The sequence below is a fragment of the Dermacentor silvarum genome, chromosome 1 (genome assembly GCF_013339745.2).
Source record: "Dermacentor silvarum isolate Dsil-2018 chromosome 1, BIME_Dsil_1.4, whole genome shotgun sequence".
In the NCBI taxonomy this organism is placed as follows: domain Eukaryota; kingdom Metazoa; phylum Arthropoda; class Arachnida; order Ixodida; family Ixodidae; genus Dermacentor; species Dermacentor silvarum.
In genome coordinates this window covers 228,945,704-228,957,908 of record NC_051154.1, presented here as the reverse complement: position 1 = coordinate 228,957,908, position 12,205 = coordinate 228,945,704, and the positions used below count along the sequence as shown (strand labels likewise).

At 44.7% G+C, this 12,205-nt stretch overlaps 1 protein-coding gene across 1 annotated transcript in view; it reads right to left on the bottom strand.

The window, feature by feature from the left end:
* LOC119436875 (protein transport protein Sec31A-like) overlaps positions 1 to 12,205 on the bottom strand; it is a 134,080-nt gene that overhangs the window by 29,967 nt on the left and 91,908 nt on the right. Inside the window, exons 21-22 of the mRNA XM_037703896.2 lie at positions 10,180 to 10,360; positions 4,782 to 4,861 (exon numbers count right to left, since the gene is read on the bottom strand). Coding sequence (XP_037559824.1) covers positions 4,782 to 4,861; positions 10,180 to 10,360 — 261 coding nt within the window. The remainder of the gene's footprint in view (positions 1 to 4,781; positions 4,862 to 10,179; positions 10,361 to 12,205) is intronic.

Sequence of the window (12,205 nt, the reverse complement as noted above, 5' to 3'; positions counted from 1 at the left end):
TGTAGCAGACATAATACATTTGTCATCATCATCATCATGAGTGTCAGTGCAGTTCTGCTCCCACATTCAAGCATCAATGGATTTAGGAACGTCAGTGCCAGAATGACCGACCTCATGAGGGAGGAAATTGCTCACAGTGGCATGGGCAGTCATGGCAGGCTGGCGATTTCCTCTCTCACAAGGTACGTCACAGCCAGTGTTGGCACAGCCTGGGCAACAGTGCTTATCAACCAAGCATAATGAATATTTCACTTTCAAAGCGGAGGCACCTGTGGGAGAGTACATGGAAGCCAATTCATATATACTGCCTTTATACCTACAATACTACAATGTGAAAATGCAGCAAAGTGTGCCACACTGTTGCATAAATATCCCACATTTCATAAACTCTTGCTACAACATGTTGTCTCCGTTCCGTAAAGTAGACCTGTGCAATGCCCCTTCGGTATTGGCAGTCATGTGTTAAAGAAGATAAGGGGGTGAGGGGTGGGCAAGCTGTCAGATGACAATTTTGATAAGCAACTCCTCCAGCAAGCCAATTAAGCCTTTCGGTAGTACATCGCTTTGTTTTGCTTTCTTCTAAACATTGCACTTACATTGAAAGTAATGCATAACTTTTTTGGGTATTTAGTACTCAAACACTTCTTTATGTGGTATCGACTTAAATACATTTCTTTAGTAAAGTGTGCAAGCCTTCCTGAGAAGCACACTTTCTCTGAACACTTCCGTCAACACTAGCATTGGTTTCCATGTGCTAAGGTGTGTTGAGGCACATGCAGCGGCTGTCTGCAGACAAAAAAGTTCAATTTTTGCCCAGAAGGCGATGCATTGATTACCATGAAAAATTATTAGACAGCCATACGAAGTAATGACAGTAGTTTTATCGGCCATATAAAGTTGTAAGCATTCGCTAACTAAATTAACAAGCATGGTGTCACGCGCGCACAGGCAAATAAACACATCTCACGTGATGACCACGGACACTTGCTGTCAAAATGCTGACATGAGAGAAACGGCAGCAGCATCGAGCAAATTGACCTTCATGCTGCCTCTAGCTTCAATGCTAACGAAGCAGCGAAAACACAGCCCACACGAAGCCATTAGCTGTCAGCCCATCGCAGATCGCTTTCAAGATGGGGCCCGTGCGGCCGTGCTCAGCCACGCCATAGGCAGCCGCCGCCGGATTAGTAGTAGCCCAAATAATGTTTCAGTCTCTATAGCAGCTAAAAAAATAAACAGGTTAGATGAGTTTGTCACATTTCTGATAGGTGACAGAAGCAATTCTTTCAATTTCTTCCTTATGAGGCCACAGTTGTCAATACTACATTCTACTTTGTTTCTGAGTAAACAGATGCACTCTCATTCCATTGCCACTGTGCCTGCACAGGCTGTTTACCCGATGGCTGTTTCCTACACCAGGACTACTCAACACAAGAGCTACAATCCCAGCATGGAGCAGCAGGAGAAATGGTTGTGCCAGCAAGTGCAAGAGAGCCAAAATTCTCTGCAGGCTCTTTCCCACCCATTTCATGTAAACTTCTGCAGTGGTTGCAGCAAACTTGCAGATCATCCTTTAGCTCTTATCGAGACAACAGCACAAAGCATGTTTACACCACAGTCTGTGTTAGCGGGTGTGTGCCTTGGCTGGTTCACTGCCGAGTACTCGGGCTGAATAAATGTTGTGCCAACAGAGACGGCATAATATTCCATTTTTTCATGCTGGCAGTTGTCAAGAATGAATGGCACATTTAACTGTTAACACTAAAAATTTCTGTTGAAGGACAGCTGTCATCATCTAGGCTGACCTGCTTCTGCAAATGCAGTCTTTCTGCACCGTAACATTTCAATGTAAGCGTGACTTCTGCGTTTTGCAAGAAATCAACTACGGCAGCTTGCCTGGTAGCATATGAGCCAAAAAACAGTCCCGTAATTTTTGTACCTTCCCCTTTCAATGAGAAGCCAACTAGAGTTGTGTAGGTGCACTTTGACAAGAGCTGGCACAAAAATGCTGCTCTGCTGCGGCTGTAAATTTGACTTGTTCAGTTGCAAGGCTGGCTTCTTTGTTATCGAGGTCATCACAGGCACATTTGTGGGCAAGTTCACATTTTTAGAGTTCTTGAACCCCTTGAGAAGGGCAACTTTCACTTCAGGGCACTCTGAACCACAAACGCTTTTTTTTTTCCTTGGAAGGGCTTTTCATGAACTTGGCCAGCACAGCCTTTGTACTCTTCAATATAAAGGATGGTGTTGATGTTGGAATGCCAACTACCTTCGCATTTTCAGATTTTGCTTGGTTGCTCTTTTTGACCTTGCGAGTCAAAAATACTTTCTGATTGCGAGTTGGACACTATTGCAATGATGTGGGTGAGAACATCTCAACCACAAAAAACCACGAATGTCAGAGTGAACCACCAGTGGATTTCTCAAAAAGAGGGGCCACACAACGAAGTGCACATGCCCCGTGTAAGCGTGAAATATACGAGGGCAATTCAGAAAGTAATGCCTCCAAGCCCACTACTTTGCCAATAGTACTGCAAACATTTTGAACTCTTTATCATTAATGCACTGATGTTTAAGCTATACAATGGCACTTGCCTCACCTTCCTTTATCGAGCTATCCATGGCATCCAGTGGTGACATACGCTTGAAACAGTGGGCTGTAACTGAATTTCTGACTGCGGAAGGTGGTGGCTTTTGTGGAGATTTGATGCGGATAGATTTTGGTCTTTCACAGTCCTTACCCACCTCCGCACAGTGCTGATGTCAACAAAGACATCCCAGTAAACTGCAGTCAGACGGCGATGAATGTTGATTGGCGCACAACCTTACGCAGTCAGAAATTCAATTACAGCCCGCTATTTCAACTGGATGTCACCACTGGATACCATGGATAGCTCGATTACTATGAAACGAGAAGAGATAGGAAGGTGAGACAAGTGACATTCTATAGCTTAAACATCAATGCATTAAAGATAAAGAGTTCAAAATGTTTGCAGTACAATATTGGCAAAGTAGTGGGCTTGGAGACATTACTTTCTGAATTGCCCTCATATATAGCAAAGCTCAACTCGTAAATTTTTAAATGCTAAGTTTTCGGGCCCATGCACTGGAAAAGTAATTACTAATGCACTAAATGCACACGCATGCTGTAGGATGAGGCACCCAAGAGCTTTCATGGGTTTGTTGCCTGCGTCGTTTCCACAACATTCTTTTGGTGGTGCTGAAAAGTGAAAGTCATGGCCGGTGAAATCAAGATGCTGATCCTCCACAATGCATTGGCAAAGAAGAGGCAGGAAGGGTTGGCTCAAATTGGAGACCACATGCTGCTTTTTGAGCCTCATCAAAAGAGGATGAGGGAAGTGCACGTTTAGGCCACCTCCTGGGTACATCTACAGTATTTCAGGCTCTGAGTGTCTGCTGGTTGACTCTTTGTACTCAGTAAAGCTACTGCATTAGGCTTACAGTATTATGGACTAAAATACATGAATTTGGGTCAGGACCACGTGAAACTTCAAATGAAGTGATATAATAGCACCACAGTAATAAGTTCCTTGTTCATACGTTTTCCGGGGTATAGCATCGCTAAAGCGCGGTTCCAGCAGAAGGCTCATAGACACCTATGTATTAGAATCGCCTTTGATAGGTTCCATTCATTCCGACGTAATATGTTGCAACTTTGGCATATAATTGCAAGAATAATATCAAGTGCACAGTCTATAATGTAAGAAATCTAAAAGAAAAATGTCAACGGCTCTAACACCCTAGCTGCGCACTTCTGACCACCACCAACTTGCGCTTTTGACGCGTATCTTGGCGAGTGTAGTCTTGGCAGGAATTTACAAACTTTTGGACACCTTACAGTGTGCCATTAGATACTCACACTTAGCCTGCATGAATGAGTGCCAATTTGGCCACAGAAACGAGCAAAAATAGCTATATCTTGGTTTTACGTCGCTGGCATTTTACTGGCTCCGCCTCGAAACTGAAACTAGTGAAGCCTAGTCGACCCAGTAGTCGCTGATCGCATCCAAACATCCAAACTGCAGAACAACCCACCCCAAGCTGCTGAAAAGCTGCATTGGATGCATTTACTGTTTGTCGTGCCAGTTCCTTGCATCCAGTGTTTGTTCATTTGTGTTAAATAACAACACGGTCCTGGGTGACTTCAAGCCTTTTCAATTGCTGCCAACTCCACCCTCAATGTCTGCATGGACGAGGGCGGTGACTACCATATTTTTCCACATAAAACCTGCCCCCCCCCCAATTACAACAGCCTGGAACAAAATTAAGGTAACTGCATACAACACTCACATATTTGCAAAAACAGTCTCCATTCATGGATGCACGACTCATCCACATTGTATCTCCAGCCAGCGGCTCTGTAACACGTCTTTGGCACTGGCAGCAGCACATCAGGCTGAACGAGTGTGACTCGTCATTATCGATCTTGGTACAACCTCCCGCGACAAGGACAGCTCGGGATTGGGGGTTAACGGGCCAATTTGCAAGAGCATGTTCTTGTAAATTTAACAGCATGTTCTTGTAATACATTTCCTGCGTATTACATTTTTTTCTCAGGGTCTCGTGGAAAACATATTCCACTATATTACAATAACGCAATTTTATCATAAAAAAATCTAGATAATGCATTCCAATTCTCCTTGAATGTGATATATATATATATATATATATATATATATATATATATACACACACCTAGGTCCAGCTGTACGACAAAGAATGTTTCACGAAGTTTTTTTCATTGTTTGTAATGAGCTTACCTGCTGATGCTCCATATACATTTGTGTACTGCGGCGTACTGGGGTGTGCTAACGTATAGGTAGAATTTTGGTCGTCAAATCTAGAAAACAGAAATGTAAAAGCAAAAGAAATATAAAGCAGCAATCAGTATTGCACCAAGGATTGTAATGACAACAGTGGCCCCGTAACACAATTGACAATTACTAACCAATTTGTTTGTTGCACACAAATGTCTGCACTTTTTCCCAGCAGTGCCATTGAGACAACCATACCGTCATGCTCATTGCTATATGCATAGTAAACAGGCAGATTTCGCTTTTCAGGTGAGTGAAACTGGTGTGCAAGGACGCATATGTGGCTATTTCATGCCGGTAGCTGGGATGCTATACAATCCGAACTTCGTCGATTGCTGTTGGCATATACCGTATTTACTCGCATAATGAAAGCACTTTTTTCCCTGAAAAATATGCGCAAAGTTGGGCGGCGCGTTCATTATGTGGGGTAAAATTTTGAGCAATCTTTTTTCCGTGGCCACCTCTAATCTTTTTTCCGTGGCCACCTCTAAGAAAGTCGCAGTTTTGCCTGAAAGGCAAACCATCGATTACGATAGCAAATGTGTAGACAACTATGCAGAGTAAGGATAATAGTTTTATCGGCCGTATAAACTTGCAAACATTCGCTAACTATGCGTCAGCATGAACACATCACACTCGATGGTCGTGGACACTCGTCAAAACGTTGGCACGAGGAAGCGCGGCAGCAACAGCGAGCGAAGTGACCTTTGTGCTGTGTATTGCTTCAACGCAAACTGAGCGGCGAGAACAGAGCACACACAAAGGTATAAGCCGCCGTCACACTGCTAGACTCGACCTCCAATGCGCAGTTGCTGCGCCGCCCCCTCCCCCCGGCGCCATGTGCGCCATAGAATACGGCGCGTTTCCTCCCCACATTCCTCCCTCGAACTTGGGAGATTGAAGCGCAATCGTTGGCACCGACGGAAAAAATGCACCTGGAATGCCCATATAATTGCCATTGCAATAAAAGTAGGAGACGCATGGTACGATTCGGCGTCAGATTCGGCATCAGATTTGGCGTCTGATACGGCGTCCGATAAAATCATACCCGCCGGATGCCATATCAGCCACTGAATCGTACAGTGTCTCTCTTACTTCACGGCAGCAAGTTCAGGGTGCGTTCATTAGGCGAGGAAAAAAAAAAACACACTTCTTGATTGGAAAAGTGGGGTGTGTGTTCACTACGCGAGTGCATTCATTATGCGAGTAAATACAGTATGATGATCCCTTCTGTTGCCAAATTTGAGCGTTTGCTTTTTGACATGCAGGGTTATTAGACGGTGTACATGCGTCGGGCCTTTAATTATTAGACGGTCTCGCGAGATTTGAGGATATCACCATGTGCTTTCTGCATGAACAGCGACGTTGCATGACCAGAATATTGCTTACATCCGTGTGGGAATTTTGCTTAAATTTCGCAGGCAATGAGCTAGCTTAAATATAGCGGTTAACCCTTTGCGGTCCGTTGTCGGGCCCTGCCCGACAACACAACACGGCCGTAGCGGTCCGCTGTCAGGCACCGCCCGACAAGGGTGTTCAGGGGTTAAATTTCGTGGTTTTTCTCACTGCGATTCGTGCGAATTCTTTGTATACACAATGCACCATCTCTTGAGGGATAAATAAACTTCGTTTGTTGAAGTTTACTTCTTTTTGCACTAGGGTGCAGCACAATGTTCAGCACGGCTTCTGGACACCAGAGCGTTCTCAGTTGCGCGCGCAACCGTACGTTCGCGCGGTTCGCTGAGAAGCATGACCACATTTTCACCGCATGCGTTTTACGATGGTGCATTTAGTGAAAGCTTCTAGGGGTTTTCATTGTCAACAGCTTTATTTTGAGGCGCACACAGCTGCAGAATCATGGTGAGATAGAACAGCAACACCTGCAGTACCGCCGCAACCTGATCCTACAGCTGGTGGGTGACATGAGGGCTAGAGCCAAAAAGCGAGGCCCGTCTGCGCGGAAGAAGTGCGAGGAAAGGCTAGATGGGAGGAGCCATTTCATCTACAAGCTGCCAGGCTGAAGCAGCAAGGACTGTGCCGCTTGTAGCGATCGAAAAACAAACGGAGGCAGGAGGGAAACTGTTTTTCTGCAAAACCTGCAGTAACAACCCTGGCCTGCACCCAGGAGAATGCTTCGAGCCGTATCACACGGTGCTCAAATATCGGTAGAGGAGTTGCCTGCAGAATGCAAGAGAAAAAATAAATATCCTGCGAGTTTTTCTTCCACAGTTGGTGGTTTTGTTAGCGGCGCCACAAACTGGCAAAATAGTTTCGGACCGGAACAGCCGGAAAGTGGGTAAAAGTTTCGGACCGCAAAGGGTTAAGGGGCACAAAGAACGACACCGCGACATAAACTGCACTTTGCGAACACGTTCTATGTGCTCAAGCTGCGATTCCACTATGCAAACTTAATGGTTGTGTCAGCGACGTGGCCTCTGAGACAGACCCATTTCGGAGGCCAAGCTAATGAAATTGCTGGGTAGGGGGCTATCTACGAGTAGCTAAGAGCAGACGACGGCAACCAGGAGATTGACTTTTCAGTTTCGGTGCTTTTCAACGAAACCTCGGACAGTCCCCGACAGCTGGATCACGTGACTGTGACGCGCTCTTCCGTCAGGGCTAGTCAGACCGGAAGCCGCAGACGGTTTGCGGACAGTCCGGGACTGCATAATCGAAGAGGCCCACTGTTTTTGCACAATTTTAACATGCCCCAGAATCTAACATGCACCCAATTTTCGCGGGCTTAAAGTAAGAAAATGAAAGTGCACCTGAACGTAACATGCACCCGATTTATAAAAGAAAAATATAGCATGTTCCCACATTTGCAGTCAGAAAAACCGAGCAAGCAGAATTTACCTTTCCCAGAGGCAGAAATATATTTTTAAAAAAATGTGCTTTCATAATGAAAGCGGCACACCGTCATCGCCATTTGCACTTTACTGGTCACAGATACCAAGCACAGAAGGCGGTATTCTCGAGCGATCACATTTAGAGATACTGCTATCATCAGATACTGGTAAAGAAGGTTTTGGTTTCGTATCCGATTGCGCCGTGCAGGCAATTTCCGGCCCAATGCGCCGTTATGAGAGAGAGAGAGAGAGGGAAGAAGAAAAACATAAAAGGTGCTCACCAGAGTCAGGTAAATACCATAACAAGACATTGTGGGCTACAGTTACTGCTTGAAAATCTTCCTAGAGCAGGCCGAAAATAGGTGTTTTTGACGGAGGTGAGGGGGAGTGTCCAACACATTCACTGCCTCCAAAGATCCAGCAAGACAGACACTACCAGTAAAGGGTTCACTATTGGGGTCACCATAGCAGTCAGGCTTGCTGACCAGCCAAGTTCGAATGACCCGGCGAAGGCCAATTTTAGGATTGAAATAATGTAAGTTTGAGCCTGTAGAAATGCATGGGTTCCAGCCAGGATCTTCGGTCGGAATTGAATTAGTTGAAAAATAGAATTAACCGCAGTCGAATTAACGGAAGTCAGCTGTAAAACGCTTATTTATGTTACAATATTTCAGACATCGAATGCTGTTAACACCTGGAGGCCAGGACAATGAGAGTGAAGAAACAAAGAAACAGTCACCAGATGTACAGAGGAGTCCACTGTTAAAGGGAACACCGGAGCACGTGGCGTCTGCTCGGCACCACCGCCGGTTGGCGGCCGCAACGAGTGTCGCGCAGGCGCAGTGAGCACTGTGGGCGGTGCTCTTTTGTCCTCTGCTATGGTCAGCTGCCGTGCTTCAGATCGTCGCGAAGCAAGCAGCTCGCGTAATTCGTGCTTGAACGCAGCCACTTTCCTTCCAGCTGGAGGGAAAGTGACTGGATTGATGTATAATCAGATAAATGCCCTGAACATCAGCAGCAATGACCCGTACCGTCTTTTGTTTGCCTTCTTGTTTCATAAAGATTTGCCCGCCTAAAAAAATGTTTACTGTGCATGTCGATTCCCATGATTCAACGATAACTGGTGTGATAGCTCTTTATAAATTAATATGCTCGTTAAAGGCGCTTGTGGATTCTTTGTGCAGCCTATGCACTGCAGCGACTTGAATATGCAGTAGTACAAATAAGATGGGCACTACACATGGAGAAGTAGTCTCTAATATAGCTGTGCCACAAAGAGACATCCATAAAAAATTATCATGTTTATTTCGTAAGCTGAAACGGCAAAAATTCCTGCTTGTTAATATTTTGCCTCGTCTAATTTTCCTTCAGCTTTGCAATGGCTGGCTATTAGTGTGTGGCCATGCACTCACTGGCCAACACTAAAAAGGCATGATCGGCTTGCTTCTCTACTATCCGAAGCGTGGCAGCAGACAGTAGTAGATGACAAAAGCGCACTGCCCACAGCGCTCACTGCGCCTGCACGAGACTTGTTGCAGCCACCGGCCGGTGGTGGCGCCGAGCAGACGCCACGCGCTCTGGTGTTCCCTTTAACAGTGCGCCCCTCTGTACATAGCAGAGAGTAGTGCTCAATGAAGGAGCTAAGTTCAATAGTACAGCACTGCACATTGTTTCGAAGAAATCAAAACATGGCGAGATTTGCCAAATAATAAATTGTTTTGCCTAAAAGGAAACATCAAATTTGTAGGCTGCCTAAGGTGAGCCATGCTTATTTGATGACTGGAAACTATTGTGCAGAAGTGATTCCCTCCATGCTCAGGAACAGGTTTGTCCGGGCAACAACTGCAGTTCTCCTGCAGCAGAATAATTAGGAATAGCCTCCACTTGCATCAGTCCTTCTCAGTCTACTCTCCTGTTGTCCCTTACAGTATTCGAATGGAACGAATATTAGGTGATTTCGAATAGTGAATTCTCAATCAAATACGAACTGATAGCAAAGACTATTTGATTTGTACTCAAAGCTTCGAATAATCGCACACCCCTAACATGACACTATTTTTAAACTAAGCCATTGTCCATGGTACAAGAGGTTACTAGCAGCCTTTAGTGAACCCAACGAAAGAGAAAAATTGCCATCCACCTGAGAGTAGCACAAAGCTCCAAAAGAAGCACCTGATTTCATTAAACTCCCTCCAACTTGTGGCTTTCTGCAGAACTGATTTGCCATGCAACATACAAATTTGTACCCTGTAACATCAAGTGATCAACAGTGGTAGAACAAGGGATGCCGCAAGGGAGCCAACATCTTGAAAAGGGGACTTGCCTCCAACAGGGAAGCAACTGCGGAAGACAGGTCCCCTCGTCCAAACATTGGCTCCGGGACATCTGGCCCTAATTTGACCATGCACTGTTGATCACTTCAAGTTTCCATCTTCCCATGAACCTCTGTTTTGTTTGGACTCGGAACATCAATGCACACTTGTCAATTGCCTCACCCCTGGTCCTGAGAATAGTAGGCAGGCATTGACTGCGAGTACGGCTGTGGCATATAGTTCTGTGCCTGTGAAGAGGGGTAGGACATCTGTGATGGTGGCTGGTAGTAGCTCTGTCCATAGCCCTGCTGCTGCTCATTGTATACACAAGGGTCATGAACACTGGGGTACCGAGACCGTGGACCTGCAAAACATCATGCACATTGTGGTGAATGAAGGTGCACAGAACTAGAAGTCACCCAATCAGCCAGGGTCATTCCACGTGAAACTTCCCAGATCCCATAAGTGCCGACTGCTGATTCTCTTGGAAAAAATTGGGCTAGTTGGAGATTGTGAATGAGATTTCACCAAAATACTTTTCTTGAAAAAAAAAAAAAAATGGCGGAGTAAGCGCTCTTGGAAGTTTAAGTGCAGAACAAAAAGTTTGTTCGAATGAATTATGAATTTTGATTAATTCTGGGGTTTGATGTGCCAAAACCACGATTTGATTTGTGAGGCACGCCATATGCATGGGACATCGCATTAATTTTGACCACCAGGGGATCTTTAACATGCCATATGTGCGTTATTGCATTTCGCCCCTATCGAAATGCGGCCGCCATGGCCGGGATTCGATCCCGTGACCTCGTGCTTAGCAGCGCAACACCATAGCCGCTAAGCCACCGTGGGTAAAAGTTGGTTGGAGACAAAATTTTTTTCTTTTAATCAAGTGCGTAACTGGGTACAATGACAAATCGTATTTTATAGTATTCTACTAACATGGTTCTTTCATGTGACGTCATAGGGTTACACATTTATGAATTTTCCACATTTAATTGGATCAGTAAAAAAGCAAAGATTGTATGTTTTCAGAAATTCTTTGCATAAGCATAGTTAACTTTCAGCCACACTATTTTTTGTACTATTTCTTTCGTTGCTATAGTTTATGTTAAAAATAATGTTACATGATAAAATCAAGTATGTTTCTAGAAAATTACTTCCGAATTTGGCAAAAAGCCACTTATTGACGATGTGCACACCTAAATTGAGCATTAAAGCCCTCCAGATAAAAATATGTGAGATAACTCGTTATATGCACCAGCCGTTCCACTTGTGATATAGAAATTTCACTTATAGAAAATTTTCTTTGAGGCGAGACAAATTTTTCGAATCCACGTCTCACCGGTATACACTCCCGAACTGCCTTCACTGCAAAACATGTGCAGGCCACAATTGAATTCTTGCTGTGCTATGAACTCTTTGCGCATAAAAAAATATGGGCACATGCTTTCTTTATGTGCGGTAAATGGAAGTATCCATGTATGCTGTTTGAATGTTGATCCCCCTGCAACTACGTTCTACGATAATACATTTGTATAATGAAACTAAACCAAGGCTTATTCAAGGTCGTCCATGGCTGCTTCAAGGTTGTCGTCAGGACCAGGTACTTATCACACGAGATATTGTGCATGGCGGTGACTAATATTTTGGTAAGTACTACAGATCAGCAGATTACGAGTCATGCAAGAACCTGAATCATCGACATTCCGCGCCAACGCATAGCAGACAAATGTCAAGAAATTTCTAGTTTGCAGGCTCTAGTCTGCTGTGACTTTCTGTGGGCTTGGTCAAGTCCTGGTTTTGTTCTGGTGTGAAGCAGCAGAGAAGAAATGACCATGTCATTATTCCGATTCCATGTAGTACAGAATGAGGCTAAGCTAACCACTATCTAACACTGCAAGAAGCTCACATCTATGCTTGTTCGCCTACCTGACCGCCCCGAGACCCCTAAATTAGAAGTGGTGAAGTGACAAACATACGCCGTTTACGATGTATTTTTACTGATGTCAAGTGACACAGCATGACTTCGCTTGGCAAATAGCCGGCGGTGCATACGTGTTGTGAAGACACAGTTCGGGAGTGGCTACTGATGAGAGTGGTTGTAAACTTCAAAAATGTCTTTCCCGCCTCAAACAAAATTTACTCAAATAAACATATTTGGATGACAAGCTGAAAGGTTCGTGCAATTAATGCACTAGCTCACATACAT